The sequence below is a fragment of the Oryx dammah genome, unplaced genomic scaffold (genome assembly GCF_014754425.2).
Source record: "Oryx dammah isolate SB20612 unplaced genomic scaffold, SCBI_Odam_1.1 HiC_scaffold_29, whole genome shotgun sequence".
In the NCBI taxonomy this organism is placed as follows: domain Eukaryota; kingdom Metazoa; phylum Chordata; class Mammalia; order Artiodactyla; family Bovidae; genus Oryx; species Oryx dammah.
The window spans coordinates 91,395,153-91,418,875 of NW_024070213.1; the positions used below are offsets into that span (position 1 = coordinate 91,395,153).

The window sequence follows — 23,723 nt, forward strand, 5'->3', positions numbered from 1 at the left end:
CTGGGAAGTCCCGTGGACGGAGGAGCCTGGTAGGCTGCAGTCCATGGGGTTGCTAAGAGTTGGATGCGACTGAGCGACTTCACTTTCACTTTTCACTTTCATGCATTGGAGAAGGAAATGGCAACCCACTCCAGTGTTCTTGCCTGGAGAATCCCAGGGACGGGGGAGCCTCATGGGCTGCCGTCTATGGGGTCACACAGAGTCGGACATGACTGAAACGACTTAGCAGAAAACATGGAAACTTCTTTTTTTGACCACACCACTCGACTTAGGCGATCGTAGTTCTCTGATCAGGGATGGCACCCTGGCTCCTTGCAGTGGAGTCTTTCCCCCACTCCCCAATATTTTAATTAACTAATTAATTAATTTGGCTATGACGGGTCTTAGCTTTGGCATGTAAACTCTTAGTTGCTGCGTGTGGAATTTAGTTCCCTGACCAGGGATAGAATTCGGGTCTCCTGCATTGGGAGCCCAGAGTCTTAACCACTAGAATGCCATTGATGTCTCTGGAAAACACAGAAACATTGAAAAAAGTCCTAGCACTTCAAAAGAGCCACTGGTTACATTTTGGTGTATTTACTTCCAGTCCTTTCCTCCACATATTTTAAATAAACTGTTTGTAACCATATATACATGATTTTATATGCTTATAAATAGAGAGTGTGGGGGCAGGCAACATGCATTTTCCATTTGATTCGTTCTTGAAGGTTTTCCAGGTGAAGAAGAGGAGAGGAAGCAGGAACAGGAATGACCACAAAGGCCTATGGGCATAGAACTTTACCGCTATGTTGGACCCTAAAAAGCTCTGGTCTGAGCCTCCTCGTTTTCCAAAGTGGCAGCTATAGTCCAGAGATGATACAAGGACTTTATTAAGACAAAGTCACTGACAAAAACTAATGACTCACATCCAGCCAGGTGTCTTCCCTCCACAGCACAGTTAATCAAGAGGCTAGAGAGCTAAGAATCAGCCATTTTCTGCAACAATGGCTAACTGTTAAAATTTGTCAGTTACTCCACAGAGAAAGAGGAGTCAGCCACCTCCCACAAACCAACCACATCACATAGTTTTCCTCTTGGTCCCTAGAGAACATCTGGCACTGGTGTAGGCTACTTTAGGTAGAACTAGGCTACAAGAAAGGCTGTATTACAGGTCAGAGGAGTGGATAGCGGGTAAGAACACGGTTTTAGAACCAGACCCCCTGTGCTCGAATGCACTGTTGTTTAGTCACTCATTTGTGTCCGTCTCTTTGTGACCCCATGGACTGTAGCCCACCAGCCTCCTCTGTCCATGGGATGTCCCAGGCAAGGATTCTGGAGTAGGTTGCCATTTCTTTCTCCAGGGGATCTTCCTGACCTAGGGATTGAACCTGTTACTCTTGCTTTGCAAGCAGATTCTGTACCACTGAGCCATCAAAAGCCCCTGATCAAATGTATGGCTACCAATTAATAGTTGTATGGCCTTAAGCAAATTACTTAACTGCTCCGAGCTCCACTTTTCTCATCTGTAAAATGGGAGTAGTAACCAGCTACTTTATAAGTTTCTTAAAAATATATTAAATAACGTAGTTAAAGATGTAGATGTGCCTGGCACATAGTACTTGGTCAGTAAATGTTAGTAATATCATTAAACTGCCAAGCCAAAGACTATCTTGTGATTCCAGGCACAATGCTAAATGTTTGAATGACTCCACATAGGAATAGACAAAGGCTAAACCTTTGCTTCTCCCAGATTTGGGGCTTGTCACCTGGGACATTACCAGAAAAATCATACACCTTCTTTCATAGCATATGTTAGCTCTGTAGTTTGTTTTGTATTGCTCTATACCTTTCTCTTGGAGAAGGAAATGGCAACCCACTCCAGTGTTCTTGCCTGGAGAATCCAAGGAACAGGGGAGCCTGGTGGGCTGCCATCTATGGGGTCCCCTAGAGTCGGACATGACTGAAGCGACTTAGCAGCAACAGCATACTTTTCTCTTAGGCAGTCTGACTCTGCTCTGAAATTTTTAGAAAAACTCCTGGGTTTGGATACTCTTTTTGGAGAGCTACTAAAGACATAACTGTTAGAGATGGAATTAAAAAAAACCAAACCCACAAAAACCTTTGAAGGACAATATAAGGCAATAAGGGGTTCCCTGATGGCTCAGATGGTAAAGAATTCAAGTGCGATGCAGGAAACCCAGGTTCCATCCCTGGGCCAGGAAGATTCCTCAGAGAAGGGAATGGCTACTCACTCCAGTATTGTTGCCTGGAGAATACCATGGACAAAGGAGCCTGGTGGGCTACAGCCCATGGGGTTGCAGAGTTGGACTCAACTAGCAACTAACACACATATAAGGCAAATAAAGGTGTCCCTGACCTACGAAACGTCAGGGACCAAGAAATTGAAGGGTGAGGAAAGCTAAACTTCATCAAAATCCCTTCCTATTGTGAAATCTCTGCATTCAGTAAACCTCTCTTTTCTCATTTTGCAAGGGCTTGTCCCTACTGGAAAACCGCATACCCTGTTCCCTACATCGTTCCTTATCCTGGACCCTTTATTCCTGTGTCCCTCAGTATCCAAAGCTCTCAAATCCCGTTTCACGGCGGGCCAAAGAAAATCTGCTTTTAGAAAACTCACTAGCTTCTTGTCCTTCCCTGGATCAAGCAAAGTCTGGGACTCCACCTAGGGTAGATTGTTATTGTTAGCAATCAACCTCTAGCGGCCTTCTTTTTATCAAAGTAACACACTTGTCATCTTGTGGCTTTACTTTATGACTGTGCAGACTTTGTGTATGCTGAAGTGATCTGAGCGAATCTGAAGGAAGAGCTAGTAGTGTTTGCCAAAGCTACCTTGGACATCGGGGGACCCAATGGAGGCTCCGGAATGAAGATTCCGGTGGGATTGCATCAAGACCCGCCAGTGTTAAGGGCCAAAGGGACACAGCTCCCCCTAAAGGGAGTGCGAATTAAAGTTACTAAATCCGGCTGACGATATCATGTGCCCTCCGCCAGGCCAATTGAAAATTAACAATCGCTTCCTCTGTTCCCCATGGAAACAACACCGCCCCTCTGACCTTCCCTCTCCACTCAGCCTTGAGGTTTTGTCGTTTTATTGAATGTTTAAACTGACAATCAAATACCTGCGCCTTCTGGCTGGACATCTTGCTTCCGCTAAGCAAACTAGTACACTGATTGGCCAATAAAATAATAGATGACATTTGGGCGTCCAATAACTTTCATCCTAGGCGGGATCTAATGAGGACGTAGGGCCAATCAGAGGCGGCGTTGCCTCTGTGGTTCCACGTCGGCACCAGCTGCGGGGCAAGATGGAGGCGCTGATTTTGGTAGGAGCTGGAGGGGCACCCGAGATGCTGCACTGTTCAGGGGGGCCGGGAGTCGGGGTTCAGCCTGAGTGGGAGGGGGTAGAAAGGGGAGTTCCTGGTAATCCTCGGGGTCCGAACGTTTTGCAGGTCCCTGGAATAGGCCTGTGGCCTAGTGCCGGAGCTAAAGCCTCGGTTTAGAGTAGGAAGCTGTGCCGGGGATAGGGCAGAGTTGGTGGAAAGTTGAAGGGAGCACATGGAGGCCTTAGGACACGGAGGATCATAAGCGTACTGGATTGGGGTCCTTCAGATTCTCTCTGATTATGTGCATTGTGGATGATACTGTGATTTGAGTTCCCCCAAATCTCCAAACTCGCCTCAAATTGTAAGAATAGAGTGCAGGTGTTGGTCATCACAGAAAACTTGTCACAGTGCAACTCTCCGTTGATAATTCCCTGTCGTAGACCTTAAAAAAAAACTATTTTCTTCTTCGATTTCCTACTATGTAGATTTTGTCATCATAAGGAATCAGTATTCCATTAGAGTTCTGGAATACCTGATAAGAGTTAGTGTTGGATTGTGGGATCTTTTTTCAGATTTCTTATTCTGTTCTCCTTTTCCCGGTTCATTTAAATTTTGGGAATTCTTACTACTGTAGGATCTGGGATGCCAACTCTTCTCTGGTTATGTAAGAATTTTGGTGACTAAAGAGGTGTGTTACCTCCCCTGTCCATATAATCCTTTTTGCTTGTTCAAAAAAATAAAATACTCTTACCTCTTCTTTAGAACTGAGCATTTCTCTCAAAAGTGCCCCACCCCTTTCAAATGTGGGGTTGTTAACATATATATGTATGTGTAATGTGTAGGAATTTAACTCCCAGCTTCTTCCTTAAGGAACTCTAGGTTCCTTTTTTACCCCTCTTCAGCTCTTCATATGTACACCTCCAAATCCTCATCAGGTTAAAGAGAATAACAGGTTTCAATATCCCTCTTTCAAGATGGCAAATACAGGGATTCAGTTCAGTTCAGGCGCTCGATTGTATCTGACTTTGCAACCCCATGAATCACAGCATGCCAGGCCTCCCTGTCCATCACCAACTCCCGGAGTTTACCCAAACTCATGTCCATCGAGTCAGTGATGCCATCCAGCCATCTCATCCTCTGTCTTCCCCTTCTCCTCCTGCCCTCAATCCCTCCCAGCATCAGGGTCTTTTCCAGTGAGTCAACTCTTCGCATGAGGTGGCCAAAGGATTGGAGTTTCAGCTTCAGCATCAGTCTTTTCAATGAACACCCAGGACTGATCTCCTTTAGGATGGACTGGTTGGATCTCCTTGCACTCCAAGGGACTCTCAAGAGTCTTCTCCAACACCACAGTTCAAAAGTATCAATTCTTTAGCGCTCAGCTTCTTCACAGTCCAATTTTCACATCCATACATGACCACTGGAAAAACCGAAGTCTTAACTAGACGGACCTTTGTTGGCAAAGTAATGTCTCTGCTTTTGAATATGCTATCTAGGTTGGTCATAGCTTTTCTTCCAAGGAGTAAGCGTCTTTTAATTTCATGGCTGCAGTCACCATCTGCACTGATTTTGGAGTCCAAAAAAATAAAGTCTGACACTGTTTCCACTGTTTCCCCATCTATTTGCCATGAAGTGATGGAACCAGATGCCATGATCTTCATTTTCTGAATGTTGAGCTTTAAGCCAACTTTTTCACTCTCCTGTTTCACCTTCATCAAGAGGCTTTTTAGTTCCTCTTCACTTTCTGCTAGTTCCTTCCAAAAATATGGTTTGTTTAAGTCTAGGTAGAAAGCTTTGAAATCTTACTAAAGATATTTTCTGTACCAACCAGTTAACCAATGTTCTTAACTAGTTAACAGACTGAGATGAATTCTAGGGAATTGGTTTCTTTGGAAGTTTTAAGAAAATTTTAGACTGCCCCTTAGTTCTGTTTAGAAGGGAGCCTGCTTATAGGTAAAGGAGTGAGGAAGATGATACTCCAGGAGCCCTTTTAACAAGGGATCTGTGTGTAGAGTGACCTGAGTTATATGTGAAAGTCTCTCTCCCTCTCACATTTTCTCTTACTTCAGTTCTTAATCTTTGCTTCCATAATGAAGTTTGTTTTGACCTGCTTCTTCCTTATATCCATTTTAATCTTTACCTAAGATGCTTCATTCACAGATCCTTGCTGACCTGATCAGGTATCCCTGAAGTTTGCTTTAGAAACCTTACTGATTCTTTGTCCTGAGGAACCTATGTGATGTGTAAGGGGAAACAAAGATTAAGGGAAAAGGGCTTCCTCGAGTAAGCACAGTCAAAACCAGGATTAGTTTTTGACTCCTAATCCTCCCAGACCTAGTATTTCTCTCTTATTATCGTGTGCTTTCCTCCTCTTCAGTATGCCAAATTGCACATTCAACTATCAGTTATATAAAACGTTAGTTAGATACAGAGTACCAACTTTCAAAGTACCAATACAAGTTTTTGTCACCAGAGTTCTTAGAATATCATATTAGTAATTTCCTTCCTCTTTGTCTGTGCTTCCCAACATTTTTGTATGTGTGTGCTCTTTACTATCTTCAATATATTTTGGGCCCCCAATTAAGGACTTATGTATCTTTCTCTCCATTCCAGCCCTTCTCAAGTGGAGTTCCAGGGGAGAATTAAGCCCTAATGCCGTAAGACATCATTGTATGTAATGAATTAATTTCTCTGTATACACAGTGTCACTAGTTTTATACTATCTTTGGGAGGAGTAAAAAAATAGTATTAAATAATTTTCAGTATTCAGTGTTTCAGTTGTGGAACCATGGTTGAGAATCAGGTGGTATTCCCTAAATTTTTCTCTTCTCACTACCCTCACATTCTGATCTACAAAATATAGTTCCATCTGATTCAGAATCACCCTTTCTCACTGTTCCTTTTTATCTCATCCCCTTCTCTGCTCAGTGGCATCTTCTAATTCTTGGGTCACCATCTTCATTGTGAAAAGTATAAGGAGTTCCCTGGACTTTTACCTGAGCTTCCTGTTGAGCTAAAATGTTGATTGTATCTGGATGAAAGTGAAAGTATTAGTCACTCAGTTGTGTCTGACTCTTTGTGACCCTCTGGACTGTATGCTGCCAAGCTCCTCTGTCCATGGAATTCTCCAGGCAAGAATACTGAAGTGGGTTGCCACACCCATCTCCAGGGGATCTTCCTGACCCAAGGATTGAACCTAAGTCTCTTGCATTGCAGGCATATTCTTTACTGTTTGAGCTACCAGTATTTAACAAACCACTTCTTAGAGAAGGCAGACCTCTTCTAAAGTTCTTTTAGGCTTCTCCTTCTCACATGTCTGTTTCCTGGTTTGACTGGCCCTCTGGGAAAATCTGATCAAAGTATATTCAGTCTTCACCTTTACAAGACACATAGCCATCGGATACTGAGGAGAAGGGAAAGTAGAGTGGGGGGAGGTGTCAAAAAGGACCATCATTTGAAATTTGATCTGATTATGGCGCTTTCTAAATACCAGTTGTTGTTCAGTCGCTAAGTTGTGTCCACCTCTTTGTGACCCCTTGGACTGCAGCACACCAGGCTTCACTGTCCTTCACTATCTCCTGGAGTTTCCTCAAACTCAGGTCCGTTGGCTTAAAACTCAACATTCAAAAAACAAAGGTCATGGCATCTAGTCCCATCACTTCATGGCAATTAGATGGGGAAACAATGGAAACAGTGACAGACTTTATTTTCTTGGGCTCCAAAATCACTGCAGATGGTGACCGCATCCATGAAATTAAAAGAAGCTTACCCCTTGGAAGAAAAGCTATGAAAACCCTAGACAGTGTATTAAAAAGCAGAGACATTACTTTGCCGACAAAGGTCTATATAGTCAAAGCTATGGTTTCTCCAGTAGTCACATACAGATGTGAGAGCTGCAGAGTGAAAAAGGTTGAGTTTCAAAGAATTGATGCCTTCGAACTGTAGTGCTGGAGAAGACTCTTGAGAGTCCCTTGGAGAGCAAGGATATTAAACCAGACAATCCTAAAAGAAATCAACCCTGAATATTCACTGAAAGGACTGATGCTGACGCTGAAGCTCCAATACTTTGGCCACCTGATATGAAGAGCCAACTCATTGGAAAGACCCTGATGCTGGGAAAGATTGAAAGCAGGAGGAGAAGGGGACGACAGTAGATGAGATGGTTGGATGGCATTACGGACTCGATAGACAAGAGCTTGAGCAAACACTGGAAGATAGTGAAGGACACACAAGCCTGGCATGCTGCAGTCCGTGGGACTGCAAAGAGCTGGAGACGACTGAGGGGCTGAACAGCAGCAACAACAGCAGGTGCATTGAGTTGGGGATGCTAATAGGTTCCCTTCGTTTATGTACTTGACAATGGGCCACGCTTCTTTCTTGAATTAAGTGGTCCATTCATACCTTTCAAGCAGATTTGTCTAATTTTTCTCAGGTTCTTTTCTAAGGAAAGAGACCGTTTCATCTCCTTCCATTCCTAGTGCTTGATATTAATGCTCCTGGCCTTGACACAGCTTTCTCTTTCCTGCTGTTTTCTGCTGGTTCTCTGTTAGTTGTGAATGGAGAGGGATCTCTGCAGGTCACCATTCTCCATTAATAACCTCTGGAATCTTAAAAGATAATGACGTATCCCCTTCCACCTTCCCTCTTGTACCCTTTTTTCATCAAAACTGAATTACTCTAGCAGTCCAGATTTTTAAATCTTCCTCATAGGTTTCATTTTTCTTAATCCTCTCTGGATTCACTTTCTGAGAGCTTTTCCAGTGCTTTATGGACTACACTTCTTAATTCTATTCTTTCTCTCCCTTTTGTAAATTTCTATCCTAAAACAATGACCAGATCCTGAATTCGAAGCCTCATTCAGTAATCAGGGAATCCAGAGTGCACACAGGAGTATGCATATATATTGGAGGAGGAAACTATGCAGAATACATCAATGACTTTTAAAGGCTCATATTGCTCTGTGGCCTTCGCTTCCTGAATCATCTTAATGGGGCTTTTGTTAAATTCTTTTGGCACTAACAGTAGAGGTACTTGGCCTAAATGCCCCCTTCCCCTGCTCTGGGCAAAGGTATCAATTACATTAAGCCCCCAAAGCACTCCCATCTCATTCCTGGCAGTCCCCTGTGCCCCTCTCCCAGCTGCGTCCTTGCCGGTGCCTGGCTGGTCCATTTCGTTAGGAGAAGCAATCTCCTCATTCCTGCACTGTGGAGATATATTTCTCAGCTAGGGCGTGAGCAGTGCCAGCACTGCCCCCGGTGAGGTCCCTGGCAGCCATAAAAATTTTTATTGTGATTATGTTGGTGTCGGGATGTCCATCTGGGTTATTGCACACCTAGTTTAATTGATTGAAGTTTAATTTATTGACACTTCAAATTAAATGATCAGAATAAACTGTGCTGTTACTCTGGCCAGCTTGTTTTAATGGTTGATTGCTGGAAGCAGACCTCGGCTTGAACTAAAACCCCCAAAGAGCAATTGACGCTGCTTCTAACTCTCCCCATGTCTTGCCCTCCAAGAAGACCTCGTTATAGATTTCCGACGTATTTATATATATTTTTTCCCTCTCCTTCACAGTGGTGGGAAAGAGTTGGTCCCTGGCAAGGTATAAATTATATCAGAGGTCTAGGGGAGCTGTCACATGGTCAGAGGAGGAGGAGGGGGCCTCCATGTGAAGAAAGCCAGACCCCTGAGAAGCCAGGTCTTCCTTGGGAGGATGAATGCAATTATCCAGATATTTGAGGGAGCCTAGTGGCAGATTTAGGGTCTCTTTTTCAGCTAGATACTTGCTACTGTTTTTTTGCTTTACTCTGTCAGTGTGACTTGGTTAGAGTCAGGATACTGACAAGAAAACCGAGAAGCAAATAAAGGATGGAACAGGGATAAAGAATCAGTGCCTACCTTCCCACTTATGCTAGAGTAATTAGGAAGATGGAAGGCAGCGTGCCCATGGACAGCTTTGATGAAGATGGATTGGGAGGTTGAGTCCATGCGCATGATGAGATCCCCGTACTGGCCAGAGCCTCTTACATCTCTCTCTGCTGATTCTATACAGTTTATGCTTTCTCTCAGATCAGATTATTAGGGGAGTTCTGTTCTTAGACTCCCAAGCCTGTCACCTCTTCTGATGTTTGACCACCCCCATCTCTTCAGGAAGTCTTTCCTATTGTGTAATCTAAGTCTTACATGCTGCAGATGAAACCTTGGTCTCCTTATTTGGCTTTAAAATTTTCTCACTATTAAGATAGGCATCCCCATCTACAGCCATTTGGCCTGGATAGCTCTGTCTACCAATTTTCTCTAGCTTCTTTTCTATTATTTGTGTAGTTTTTAGAGGGAGGCTGAAACTAGGGGAGAAGATAGCAATTTTGTCTCAGGGTTGATTTGGGGGAGCAAGTAGCTTGAAAGATGAACACAGAGGCTGTCAGTTCAGTCTTTCAGAGACTACCTTTTTGTTTTCAGGAGCACACGGGTTGGGGGAATAAATCACGATACAAATCATGACTAAGGACTCATCAGAAATAGATCTAGCCCCATTTGAGTTTTCCCTTTGCTGTGTGATATTTAAATGAGGGCTCTTGGATTATCCAGCGGGGCAAGCAGGAAGTTCTAATGTTGCTCTCAGGGTTCAGATATTTCACACCTGAGGAGTACTCTGATTTCTGCTTGTTCAGTTCATCTCTTCATAGCAGTACTCCTCACTTTTGACTCTCATTTTTGTAATTCTTTCATTTCCAGAATAGCTGAAGAATTAGGGACTGTGTAACCTCTGTGCAAAAAATTCTCTGGCAGATGGGCTTTCAGACTTTTAAGAAGGGACCTGAAACTGCATTCCTGAAGAGTTTCGGGACCTGATTATCTTTGTCCTGCCTGTCTCAGAGCTGCTGGATTTACTCACTGAAAGCGGGAGGGGTGTGGTGCTGACCTTAGCTCCCCCTGCTGGCTGTGTTAGTTTTCTCAATCATTTATTTATGAAGGCCACACACATGTTTATTTGGTGCCTGGCAGAGGCGAGGGGGTGGTTTACAAAAGTATCACTCATTTCTCCTTTTTTTCTCCCCTCTCCACACCGTCTTTTTGTCTTCAGAGAGAATCTCATGTAATTCTAAATCTAGGTCTATGAACTCCTTGAAATCATCAAAATTTGTGAATGTGTGTTTTCCTGGTAACAAGGTCCATGGATTTCATCAGCTTATCGAAGGAGGTCTAATGTAACTCAAAAAAGTTACTAACCTTAACTGATCTAACTCAGGCCTCTCATTTCTCCTGTGAGAAAGCTGACTCCCAGAGAAAGGTAGGACTTGAGTTAATGGCTGATGCAGACTGTAATAAAAGATTTTAGGAGTTAGAGACATTTTTTGTTGTAGTGGCAGACTTCCAGTGACCGTGCTTTTATGTTTTGTTTCTGTGTCAGATTGGAGGCGTCTTTCCGGGTGGCTCTTCCTGCCATCAGTTCTTCCTTCCTGACACTTGGGTTCACTTTCCTCTTAATAACCAACATTTGGTCTCATATCGGCTGGGGAATGTTCTGTGGTACCTGCGGCTCCTCTTTTTTCCTGAGCTGTGTTGTCTGCATCTAAGTAAACCCTTGGGTAGGATGTGAAAGCGGTTTTTCTCTGGCTAAACCTTTAGCTAGTTCTCATCTGAAGTCCCTAGGCTTGTGGCTGGAAAACTGGAGCCTTCAAACCTAGAGGAGCTTTTCATTTTAGAAATTGGCACAGAATCAGGGAGCAAAATACCTGCTCAGCCATGTGGAGCTGGAGTGGTATCTAGAAATTTCTCCTAGTTTTTTTATAGTCTTGGTTTTACTTTATAAAATACATTTAAGGAAAGAGCATCTTGTTTCTAGTTGATTGAGACCTATTGTCAAGCCAGAGCACTACTTTCTGGCATGGCCTTAAAGATTTCTTTATAAGTAGAGAATGAAGAACTTTCTAGAAATCTCGACCAGATTTTTTTACTTGTGTCCTTTCATCTTTGTGGATCTCATCCTCTTAACTCCACAAAGGCTTCTTGGCTCCCTCCCTTCTGCCTTCCCCCCCTGCCCCCACCAAAGATCAAATAAAGTAGTCATAACCCCCAAATACCTTGTCTGCCTGCTCTAAACACTACCCTGGTCCTCTTCTGGTGGCATAATCATGATCTTATCCCAGAGTATCCTTTTACTGTACATTGTGAACAGACTTAATTCCATGCTTTTTCAGGGCCCCCATTTCTTCTAGTTTGACTTAAAAGATACACAGATAAGAGCTTTTCTCCAGCGCTGCCTTTTGAATATTTTTGCTAATAATTATAGTCCTGAAGAAGCTGCAGGTCATCTGAAGACCCACAGGGGGCAGCACTAGGAATGACTCTTCCCTTCTAGTCCTCTGTGTGCTGGGGTAGGGGGTACCAGGAGATGTTGATGTTTTTCACCAAGCTTCAGAAGCCTCTGATTGAGATCAAAGACTTGTTTGTAGCAGTCTCTTTGCTTGTCGGTGTTGTTTCAGCTCTCCTGAGGAGTACAGTCTAGTTTTCTTGATAATAAAAAGGGACATGAAAATCTGAGCCACCCAACCTCCCACAGACCAATCTGCCTGTATATCATTTCCAGTCACCATTAGCATTTGAGGTGAAGTTCTGTTATACACTCAGGCTGTGGCTCTCTGAAAGTCAGTGCATCACAGAACTTTGTCTCGAAAGCTTTCTAGCAGCTGCCCATTTGGGAGTGGGAGGGAAGAACAGGCCTTTAAAAATCCTTTGAACGTGTCCCTAAGCGTGTAGGGTCTTTCTCAATAATTAGCATTTAATGTGTTAACAAGGTCAGGCCTAGTCCATTGTCCAGGAATGCTGCTTCTCAGTAGCTGGGAGTTGTTTATAAACTTGCCCTTTGAGAAAAACTTAAAATGAAATTACATTATCAGTAATCTCAAAGAGTTGGACACGACTGAGCGACTGAACTGAACTGAGTGGCTTCTGGGCCCTTTAAACAGGCTGGTTTTATGATATGAGAGGAACTTCAGGCCCTCCCCTGCCCACCCCTTCCCCACCCACACACACACTCCTGAGAGGTAAAGGCCCCAGGCTGAAGTGGAACCAGCTGTAGTCAGGAGGTGGCAGGAGAAGTAAAGGAGAAGCTGCCAGTCTGGCTCTAGCCGAGTGGAGAACTAAAGCAGCATGGAAGCTCTGGCCAAGTTCTTGGCTTTATTTAGAGTGGTCGTTCCTTTGGAAGTTTGAAATGACCAGCCTTTTCTCTAGTGCCTTCTTACCCCTTTCAGATTTACAGTCACATCTGGTCTTCTCCTTCCCCTGCCTTTGCCCTGTCTTTTATCCTTCCCAGGAAGATCCATGTTTCTATTTTGGGGTTTCCTTGATGGCGCCTTCTAGGAAGCCACTGAAAAGAGCCGGGAGCAGGACCCAGGCGTCTGTCCCCTCTTTGCCAGTTGTTTTAGGCACTCTCTTTCCCTGTTGGCCACAGAGGATTGTCTGGCTCTCTGACTTGGCTGATGGCCGTAACCGTTTTCCTCTGCTTTGGGATCCGGTTCTTTCTAGAGATGCCAGACTCTGTGGCTGCAAGCACGAGTTACCTGTGCCAGATCAATGCCCGTTTAAGCCATTGGGAAGCTCTCTAAGGTTGCAGATAGCCTGAACAGAGCCAAAGATTTCCAGGGAAGAGGCTGTGGGAAAAATTTCTTCTGAATTCCCTTCCTGATGGACTTCTTTTCCTTCATTAAGGAAACTCATTCCCCTGAGTGTCTCCCTGTTGGTAAATCAAGGATCCAGGTTGCTACAGAATTGAGCCTGCTTATGGGAAGATCATTCTGTGGGGAATTAGGAGTTGGGAAAGCTGCTGTATTTGTGACCTTTTAGATGAGACTCTAGAGGACTTCCTTTTGCTATACAGAGTCCCTTAGTTTGAGAGAGTATTCCAGAAAGTAATGTGTATAGCATGGGCATTTCTAAGGAGTGTTCATCAGAGGAGGATGAATTGGTAGTAATGTCACCCAAAAGGGCCACACCAAAAAATCTACCTGTATGCAGAAGCCTAATTATAAGAGAAATCCCCTAGATGCTTATTGCATCAATAAATTTTTACCTTACTCTCAAACTTCATTTATTCTCATAATCATTCAATAAATATTGAGAATTTAGTATGCGTATTATTCTGGACACTTGTAATAAATCAATGAATGAAACAAAATTTTCTGTCCTCAAGAATCCAAGTGGGGAAAGCTTACATTCTTCATCACTCTGTTCTCAAAATACTGGGTTCCCTTTCCTCTCCTTCTTAACTCCTTGAGCTCAGGTTGGTTCTTTGCTTGGAACCATAAACCTCCTGGAGCCTCATAGAATAGTTTACCTTGGTAGAAGCTACAGATCCTTGGCAGCGATTCTTTCCTCCTCACCTTTGGGTCTTTGTTAAATGTATGCTTGGAAAATAGAGAATATGTTTGGCCCTGTGAGAGCTGTGGGTTTTCCTAAGTAGGATCAGGAAATGGAGGTAGCAAAGCATCAGCCTTGTCTCATAGCACAGGAAAGGATATGCATGGTAAGTAATGTTGATAGTCAAGGACTGTGTGCCTGCTAACACTTTCATACATGTACCGCTACCTCCCTTCCCTTCTTCTTCCTTTCGTGTTAGTTGGTTCCCTGGAAGTTGCAGAAGTGGAGGAGCTTTTACAAAGTGATATGCTTTGAGTTTGAGTGTAACCATTAAGGCTGAGATTCTTGATTTCTTTCTTTCTTTTTTTTTTTTTGTGGCCATGCTGTGTGGCATGCAGAATCTTAGTTTCCCAACCCGAGAGAAACCCGTGCCCTCTACAGTGGAAGCATGGAGTCTTAACCACTGGGCCACCAGAGAAGTCCCTGATTTCTTAATGAGAGCCAGTTTCCTCAAAGGTTGATTCTTGGTGGTGAAGGACCACTCCTCTCCTGCTCCTTATCTACAGGTTTCACAGTGTCTCTTAGATGGAGCCTCTTCTTACTGCTTCTTAACGACCCCAAATTCAGATTGTTTTTTGTCTTGGCTAGTTAAGTGGTGGTGGTCAGGGTAGAGTAGAGGAGTTGGGATCCTAGGAGAAGTCTTAGAAGATGGATGTCTCCCTGGGCTGCATTCAGAACTGGTGTGTCTGTGTGTGAGTGTGTACATGTGCGCATGCCTGCTCCTTCCCCTCTGCTCAGTGAGTGGGTGGTTTAGGGAAGGCTTGCTTTATGCCTCTGCATTGCCACTGCAGCAACTTCCAAGTACACTAGGGCATTCAACCCTGTTTTCCTATAGCCCCGTGCAGTGCTTATTAATTAATCTGGTCACATTCTATACCCACCTGTGCATGGGAGACCAAGGAGGAGGGAGAGTAATTTGGAAAATAACTATAGCATAATATTTGGGAATAACAGCATGACCTACTTTGATTAAGCCCTCTGTGAGTCTGGCTCATAGAAATTGTTTTTCTGGCACTGCTCTGGGTCCTTTGTTGAAAAGTCCCCTCCCTCAATTCAGTTCATTTGTCTCTCAGTCATTCTCAGTGGCAAATGTCAAAATCTAACCAGGTTGGGATGGGGACATACAGAGACATCTCTAACCCATTGCAGCCCCAGTAGGATTAGGAGAAGGTATCTGGTTTGTGAGTGGTGGCAAGAGCCTTCAGGACTGAAGATGTGTTCGTATCTCTTCAGGAACCCTCCCTGTATACCGTCAAAGCCATCCTGATTCTGGACAATGATGGAGATCGACTTTTTGCCAAGGTGAGATTCCCTTTCAGATTAGTTGAGAAGCAAGACAGAGTTTTGGATCTTGGGACTGGCCCCATTCACTCCTATTCATCCACAAATAATTTTGAGAATTCTTCTATCTGACTACTCCAGATAAAACCTAAACTGCTCCTATCTGTTAGTTGCCCTGCTTCCCTATCCACCCATCCTTATACTTTGTCATCAACATCAGAAGAGAAAAAAGCTTGGTTTCTGAACAAAGAAGTGTATGGATGTAAGCAGCAGCCTGCCTAGGCCTATCACCCCTGTCCTTTTCCTTCTACCCCATCATCCTGCCTGAGTTTTTCCAGGGAATTCTCGTGTAGTTCCACGGTTCCAGCCCTACATCCGCAGTCACCACCAAGCTTGCTACTTCCTGACTTTCCCGGTCCAATGTTTTAACTTTGGATCCATTGAAAGAGAAGAGGAAGGACACCCCTCTCCTCTCTCTCCATATTCTCCCCCTCCTAGAGAAATTTTTTCTGTCCCTGGTGTATTAACTCCGGGCAAGCATCGCATAAATCAATCAGCAGGTAGAGATTAGTTTAGAATTCACCAGCTGTTCCTCCCTGTAATTGGATGTAACTATGCAGGACACCTTTTGAAACAGTTATCCAGTTACTAAATGCCAGACCTGTCATAGGTCTTCAGCTGACTGCGACGGATTAGCCCCTAAAGAGCAGAGCGATTTAGCAGCCTGCATCTCCGCCCCCGTGCCAGGGAGAGCTTGGGAGTGGGCTCCATGGTGTGCTAGCTTGCCTCCCGCTTCTTTGAGTTTGCTGGAAAGGAAGCTAAAATAGCAGAGAGCCGAGAGCCCAGGCAGAGCTTATCCTTCTATGGAGGAGAGTTTTGCAGCCCTTCCCAATTCCTCAGCTTTGCTCAGTGAGTGAGGGCTGGTGCCTTCTGTGTTCCCTAGCAGTGCTCCCTGACCTGGTACCTGGGGATGGCCTCAGGGCTGCTGCCCTGGTGTACAGATGGGGCAGAGCCTCCTCACAGGGCTTCTAGGCCTTTTGCCCTTCCAACCTGGGAACCATGAGGTAGGGTGGCTTAGAGCAGGGTCCTTAAAAAGTTTGATTTCTATCCGATTACTCACTGCTCATTCCCTACCTCTATGGTTCTCCCTTCTTCCTGTCAGTATTTCTCTTCACCCCATCCCTTGAAGGGGAGAAATCCAAGACCCAGGGCAAAACAGTCACTAATCATCCTGGGCTTCTAGCTCTAACAGCCCAACCCATCTCCTTCCCTCTGACCAGTACTATGACGACACCTACCCCAGTGTCAAGGAGCAAAAGGCCTTTGAGAAGAACATTTTCAACAAGACCCATCGGACTGACAGTAGGTCGTTTTCCTTTCACTACTCCCCGTGGTGGGTGGCCAGGGGGGAGCCACAGCGGGAAGGGGGCAGCAGTGGGACTGTGGAGCAAGGATAAAATGACTCTGCCTCCTTTTTCTCTTTTTTTCCTCCTCCCCTCATATAATAAACTCTTTAGAAATGTAATGGGGAGGTGAGTGTACCTCACGCGGGAATACCGTGCTAGAAGGTTGGCTGTTAGCTACCTGTCTAGTCCCTGGATTTATGAGCCTCACTTGACAAATTTAACTGCAGCTCTGCTTATTGTACCGCATCCATTAGGGCAGGTAAATGGAAGTCTGTAAAGGTGACCGCTCTGCATTTTCACCTCCGAAGGATCGACTAGTATCCTGTCTCATATGCAAGGAGGGAAATAAGGGTAGTAGGGGCGGGGAGCAGTTAGAGAAGAAGATGCTTAGACTCCCCCATTTATACTTGCCTTCTGTTATCACCTGAAAAGAAAAGGCAGGTCAACTTCGGTCTTTTTGGGGGCCATTAAGACCCACCTTCCGTCAGCCCCACGTAGCTGAATACTAATTCACGGTGAGTCCCTCTACCCTACCTCTAAGTCTCAGAGCACCCACTGTTTCCACCTTTGTTCCCCCCACCCATCCCCACAGGTGAAATTGCCCTCTTGGAAGGCCTGACAGTGGTATACAAAAGCAGTATTGATCTCTATTTCTATGTGATCGGCAGCTCCTATGAAAATGAGGTGAGAATCCCCACACTCTGCCATCTCTGCTCTCACCTCCTGAACTGCTGGCAGGCCCTTGTGACTGGTTCTGGGCCCAAGGACTGCCGTGTGCCTTTGGCTTCTGACTGGCTGATGAAGTTGTCCGAGATCCATGTCAGCCTCACAAACATGGCCGAGCAACTAAATCAACCTGGAATGGAAGCTTTCCCAGCTTTCTCTCTGTGTCTGCGTAGGACACACCGTCTATGTTTTGATAACACAGTAACATACAGTATCAATGGCCTTCCCTGCATAGTGTTTTTAAGATGGATTTCTGAGTTGTGACCAGGGTTTACCTGTGAATGAGGCACACCTGTCTGAGTTTGGGCCAATTAGGCAATACTCCGGGTCATATTGAAGCCATATAGTCTGAGTGGCTCTTTGAAGACTGGGTATAGCCCTAACCTGCTTGCCATATGTAGGAAAAACTATTTACCTCAGGTCACAACTTTAAGGAGAATAGATAAGTAAAAATAAGCCTCCACATAATTTGAGGCAAAAGTCACAGTTTGAGAAAACCAGTTCTTACTGAATTCTTACTGCTGTAAGTGCTTTGTAGAATGCATTGTTATTTAAACCTTGTAGCACTTCTATGAGTTTTGGGCACTAGTGCCCTCGTTTGATAGATGATTAAACTAAACCTTGAGGAACTGTATGACATTACTTACATTTGACCACTGTTGGACTACAGAAGTGGCTGTTTCATGTGGTTCAACCTGATAACTTTCCCAGGGTCACACATCTAGAAATGTTTCAGCGAGGATTTAAGTCCAGATCTGTCTGACTCCAAAGTCCGTGCTGTCTGGACAACCACCTTCAGCTATTGCTTGGTTAATGATTTTTCTAAGACATAGGGTAACACATATACAGTTGGGAAATACATGCAAAAGACTGACAGGAAAGTTCTGTTTGAACAGTCTGGTCAAAGAGAGACCTCAAATTACGAGATCATGAAGCAGAATTTATTTTTGTCGTCTTCCTGTTTTACTCTCACTTCTACCATATGCTGTTGGTCTTTTGTGAAAGCTTGTGTCTTTTGATCCTTAATGAGTTAGAGGGTTTTGTTTTCAGGTAGCAGCTTTCGGGCCCTTGAACTTTATCCTTCTGCTTCTTCTGTCTCCAAATAGCTGATGCTCATGACTGTTCTGAACTGCCTCTTCGACTCATTGAGCCAGATGCTGAGGTGAGCAGGCCATTCTTGACATCTGTTTGGGAGAGAGTCACTATTCTTCGGGCCCAGGGATTTGTGGGGGCTCAACAGAGGCTGCAAGGAGTTGATTTACCTTGAGAAATTGGGCTTATTATTTCAGAGTAATTTACACTGATGGGGAGGACTGGATGGGGGAGTGTGTTACTCCTGTGGAATAATTCTCCTGAGAAAAAGGATTGGGAGAGAGCAGAATCTTTGCCTCTGTCTGCTGTCACATCCTGCCATGGCTCTGTCAGAGCTCCAAGCACCTCACAGTGTTCTCCTGGGCTTCATTCTTTACATTCAAGATAGAGAAAGGGCATGCATCGGGAAGTGTCCCGGATACGACATCAGCACCTTGGGAATGGAGGCACCACTCCTAATTTTTCATGTGTGGCCCTTAGTTGTTCCTTCTATAGAACAGGAAGAATGTGCCTTTTACCCTCTCCTCCCCATCTACCTCCCCGCCATCCTCTACTCCCCACGTAGATGGGCCGTAGAAGAGATATAAGATACTTTTCCTGAAAGCATCCAGGGCTCCCCAGTGAGCCCAGTACAGACATCCATCCAGACAGAGCAGAACAGCAGGCGCTCTCAGCCCCACAAAATCAGCAGGGTGAATGGCTCAGATTTCCTCAGGAAGGGGATGATTTATTTCTCAGCCAGGTGAATGAATAGGCTTCATTTCAGTGATCTAGTGAAAGAGTCAAACTGACGGATGTGACTGGCCATGTGCACCAACCACCGGATCTGAGGCTGGTGGGTGCTGGGCCCTGGCGGTTCCCAGCCCCCTAGTTGGGCTCCTTTTCAAGGCCTGAGCAGAGCTGGGGAAGGAGGCTGGGGGAGGGGAGGAAGCAAGGAGAGTCTTAGAAGGCTTGTCAGAGCTTGAGTGCAAATAGAGTTTGCACTCAGCCCCTCCTCACCTCCCGCCACCTCTAGATTGAGTGTTAGCTCTGTGGATTTCCTTTTTTCCACACACTGATGTCAGGGTTCGTGAGCAATGTTGTAAGCAGCATCATAGCAGATAGGAAAGAAAGCATAGCTCTGGAAATCAGCCCTTGAATAGGCAGAAATTGACTGTATGTATATTTTGAATCTCTTTCCTGGGATTCCTGATCCTTACTCAGCAAAGAAGTGTAGGAAGGGTGTTAGGATGGGTTAGGCAGAAAGTTCTTACTCACTTCTTTGTGTGCTTAGTGGAGACATACATTGGTCTAGCTGAGGCTCCCCCAACTCAGACCATGTCCTAGGATCCCTTTCACACCCAGGCTGGGTTTTCTCTTCTCTTGGGGACTCAGGAAAAATGTAGAAAAGCGAGCTCTGCTGGAGAACATGGAGGGGCTCTTCTTGGCTGTGGACGAAATCGTAGATGGAGGGTGAGTTCTCTGCCCTCCCTGGACCTCCCTGGATCTGGGGTAAGGGGTGGGGCCATTGCCCCTGTCCTGAGGCAAGGGGGCTGAGTGACTAGAGTTCCCCCACAGTAAGTTGGTCCTTCAGGACAGAGTGAACAGTGGTCTCTTCTGTGTCTCTTCAGGGTGATCCTAGAAAGCGATCCCCAGCAAGTGGTACACCGGGTGGCATTAAGGGTAAGTAGGACTGTGCCCGTCCCCCACAGCCCCCATCCACTCATCCTCCAGGACCAAATCTACTCAATGATCTAAAGAGTTGGGGCTGGTAGAATACATATAACTGTCTCCTTCCCTTTCAAATTGTCCTTATCTCAAGGACGGGAAGCAGAAGGAAGGTGTTTCTGCCCCTAACCTGGTACCTAGCATCTCATACAGTCTGCACAGAGTGGACATTTAACACATACTTTTAAAATCAAAGATGAACTAAAGGGAACTTGAATATTGATGGTTCTAAAATGATAAAGGACTTTGAGGTTGGCTGCTGCTTCCTGGGGGAATGAATATCCAATCATCTGAGGCAGAGGTGTGTCTTCCTTATCTTTTAAAGTCTCAGGAAACTGAGGACAGCACCTCTCCATCAGGAAGTACTTATTTGTCAGAACCTCTGTCCTCTTTGATGCCAGTGGTACCAGAAAGAGGCTTCTGAGTTAACCATAGAAAGCCTCAAGTCATCAAGGTACAGAGAGAGCCTACCAGCAAATTGTAGGGCTACAGAGAGGCCTGAGCAAAGCCAATCTTCCCACTCACAGAATGTCCCGGCTCTGACCTCCAGAGTGAAGGCTGACAGTGCCGGGTAATGGGAAATCTTCTCCCTTAACTGCCGTGGGCTCCATTTGCATAGTTTAATCTTCTCCTTTAACATATGTCTCTGTGTGGCAAGAGAGACGGTCCCCCCACCCCCCCAACCGACTCCCTCCTTTCCTTTCTCAGGCTGCTGTTGCAGCAGTTTATTTCTCAAATTAACATGCTGTCGTTACCCATCAGGCCTTGCGGGATCCATTAAACTACCCCGGGCTCCCCCTCATCCTCTCCCTAGCGATATTGATATTCAGGGAAGGTCTTCTCTGACTAGGGAATCAGGTCTCCCACCCCCAAGTTGAGAATCAGATAACCTGCTGATTACCTGGAATGGAATAAATCTTAAGAAGTCCTCCTGCCTTAAAAGAGAAGATGGATGAAATGACCCGTTTTTTTTTTTTGCTCACAGTCCCTCTGGCCAAGTAAAATTGTAGCTGCACTAACTAGTCCCTAGGAGGGACTGAGAAGGTTAGGGCATGTGCCCTTCACTTCAGTTTAAAAGACTACCTCTTCCTTCCTCACTGCCCAACCTCAGTCAGGTCTTACTCCAGCTTTTTTCCACACTGAACACTTGTCTCTCTGTGCCACAGGGAGAAGATGTACCCCTTACGGAGCAGACCGTGTCTCAGGTATGACTTTCTTTCCTCCTCTCCAGAGGGACCAGGTCACTAAAGAGACTAGCATAGCATTCCACCCCAGCCCACCAGGCCTGAACTCAGCAGACTAGAGACTGAAGACACGTCTTCTTTGGCTCCCACTTAATCCTGAGAACTGGGGCTCATGGCTCATACAGCCCAGTGCTCCCTACCCATCCCAACTCCTATCCCACTTTCCTATGAGCAGGGGCTGTCAGCCTTGCTCTACACCCTTCAAACCCTCCCTGCCTGATGCCTCATTCAGTGATTTATTCCTCAGCCGAGGCTTGCCTTAAGCAGATGGTCTGTGTGCATGCACACACACTCTCTTTCTCTTATTATTCAAATGAGGGCTAAGCTGGCAGTGCAAACTCTAGAATATGCATGCAGGGTTTGCAGATCCATCTTGCTACTTTGCAGATAGATTGTCTACCTGATGGGGGCGGGGGAGGTGCAGGGAGGGATTCTGTTTTCTACCCACTTGGAATTCTCACCAAGAAGTCCATCTGGATGTGGTAACCCCCCTCCTTTTAACATGTGTCCAGTAACCCCCAGTTTTTTCTTTCCTCCCAGGTATACCTCTTCTCTCTTCATCCCCCCAGTGGACTTGAGTTTTTTTGGAATTTCCCAAACTGACAGTCCTCTAGGGCCTTAGAGAACTTCTTCCCATCCCTCTACCCTTGGGGATTTTCTATTTGCCAGTCTTCTAAGGACAGGGAAGGCAAGTGAGGGGAAGGAGAGCCCCATCCCCACCCCCACCCTGCCCCTCAGCAAGCCCCTCAATGCCGCCCTTGTCCCTGCAGGTGCTACAGTCAGCCAAAGAACAGATCAAGTGGTCCCTCCTTCGGTGAAGACCCCACTGTTCCTGGCTCCTCACCCCCTCAAAATATCCACGTCGGCTGTGACTTGTCGTGCAGTCCCCCAAATGATGCTCTCAGGGTCATCTCGGGGATCACAGGGATCCTTAAATCTCCATCCTGTCTGTTGTTGCCTCCTCATTCCCACCCCAAACCCATATACACTTCCCGTTCCTTCTCCCTCCTTTTGGCAGTTCTGGGAGTCAGTCGGGCTCTCAGTGGATTTGGACATGGGCAGGGGCAGCACCCTCTTCCTTTCTCTCCTGGATTAGGCCCCCCTGTATTTTCTCCTCTTTCTGTGCCCTTTGCTGCAGCTACGCTTCAAAGCAGAAGAATGTGCTGAGTGTTTTCCTCCCTTTGCCTTTATCCCAGCAGCCCGTATGTCCAGCAGGGGAAGGAAAGGGAATTCTTTTCTATAGAATGAGTGAGGGTGGGGAGAGGCATATCATGTCTCTGCCACAGCCCGGCTGGGCTTGGTATTTTCTCCCATTTCTTCTTACTGCCCAGGTCTCCAGCCTTGGGAAAAAAGACTGGGAACAACTCATAGGCAGGGGACAGTGTGGAAGAAGCAGTGATTTAAATTTTATTGGAGAGGGCCTATAAAATTCTTTATTTCAAACACAGCTGAGTTTTTTTTTTAACCCTGATCCTGGCTTGTAACTTCAAGACTTCTGTGGTCTGTGAGTGTCCGTTGTGGGAGGGTCTGTCTCTTGGGCCAGTACCTTAACTCTCCACCTTCACTCCCCGTGGGATCTCCGCCTGGCTTGTCCTCTCTGTGCCCTGGAGCAAAGCCAGTCCCTGAACTAAAACTCCATTCTAGTCTTGGGAAGGAGAGTTTCTGCTCAGAACAGGGACAGGGTGGAATTTATGACTTGGGCCTCTGGGCTCTCTCAGCCCCTTCTCTCCCCCACATGCATTTCACTCCTCTGCCTTGGGTCTGCAGTCTGTGTCTGCTGCTTAACCCTGTCCTCTCTCTGCCTCAGCCTTACATCCAGGCAGTAGGTCTGGGGCGCCTCCCCTCCCTTGGTCACTGAGAGAGGCGCCTTTCTTCAGAAAACCTTGGGGATTTGGATTCCCCCAGGAAGACAGAGGAAGGAACAGCCACTGTTTCGTCTCATCTCTCCCCTGATCCAAAACTTCCCACAAAAAAGGTCTCAAGAAATATTCCTGAGACTTTGAGTTCTGCCCCACCGACTAACTGCCAATTCTCCAAGAGTGTGGGCGGATAACTGGGCATCCATCCGTGAGGGGGCATTTCTGTGTAAGAGATATGTGGAGTCAGGATGGTAGCCACCTTCATATTCTGCTCTGTGCAAAGAGGAATAAAACATTTCTTTTTCCAAACTGCCTTTGTGTGATGTTTGTGTTCCTCTTCCTCTCTTTTCGGCAGCTGTTCCTATTCCTCTAAACACCACCCCCCCTTGCTCCCCATCTTATAATATTTCTTCCTTCCTACCTCAGAGACTCCCCAGTATTCTGCCCCCCCACCCCCCATCCCTAATTTACGGGGCTGTTTGCCTCCTTGGCATCTCTCCGTCCACTCTCCTGGAAATTGGCGCCAGGGGTGGGGTGGGGATGGTATTTTCTCAGTGGGAGTCCCAGGGAATGGAGTGCTCCCCCCACCACCCCCAAAGCCAGCTGCCTGCTCCCGCCTCAGCCATTAGTAACCCAGAGACGCGCACCTGCGTGGGGGCTTGCCTGCAG

At 45.8% G+C, this 23,723-nt stretch overlaps 1 protein-coding gene and 1 long non-coding RNA gene across 6 annotated transcripts; one reads left to right on the forward strand and one right to left on the reverse strand.

Moving 5' to 3' along the window:
- The first annotated feature begins 3,254 nt into the window (after positions 1-3,254).
- COPZ1 (COPI coat complex subunit zeta 1) lies at positions 3,255-23,363 on the forward strand. Of its 5 annotated transcripts, XM_040234385.1 has the most exons (10): positions 3,282-3,323; positions 5,934-5,990; positions 14,973-15,041; positions 16,264-16,382; positions 17,019-17,110; positions 18,259-18,314; positions 19,619-19,696; positions 19,855-19,906; positions 21,118-21,156; positions 21,736-23,363. In XM_040234385.1, exons 3-10 carry the CDS (start codon positions 15,016-15,018, stop codon positions 21,796-21,798), a joined length of 525 nt encoding a protein of 174 aa, XP_040090319.1. In that variant the 5' UTR covers positions 3,282-3,323; positions 5,934-5,990; positions 14,973-15,015; the 3' UTR covers positions 21,799-23,363. The 5 variants fall into 5 exon arrangements, with proteins under 5 accessions (XP_040090318.1, XP_040090317.1, XP_040090316.1 ...); XM_040234384.1 differs by lacking the exon at positions 5,934-5,990 and having other exon boundaries at positions 3,255-3,323; XM_040234383.1 differs by lacking the exon at positions 5,934-5,990 and having other exon boundaries at positions 3,257-3,323; positions 16,301-16,382; positions 21,966-23,359.
- Positions 18,072-19,668, reverse strand: LOC120858364. The gene is made up of 2 exons (XR_005719846.1): positions 19,502-19,668; positions 18,072-18,336 (listed from the first exon to the last, which is right to left on the reverse strand). It is a non-coding gene; the product is annotated as an uncharacterized LOC120858364 (long non-coding RNA).
- Positions 23,364-23,723: the final 360 nt, after the last annotated feature.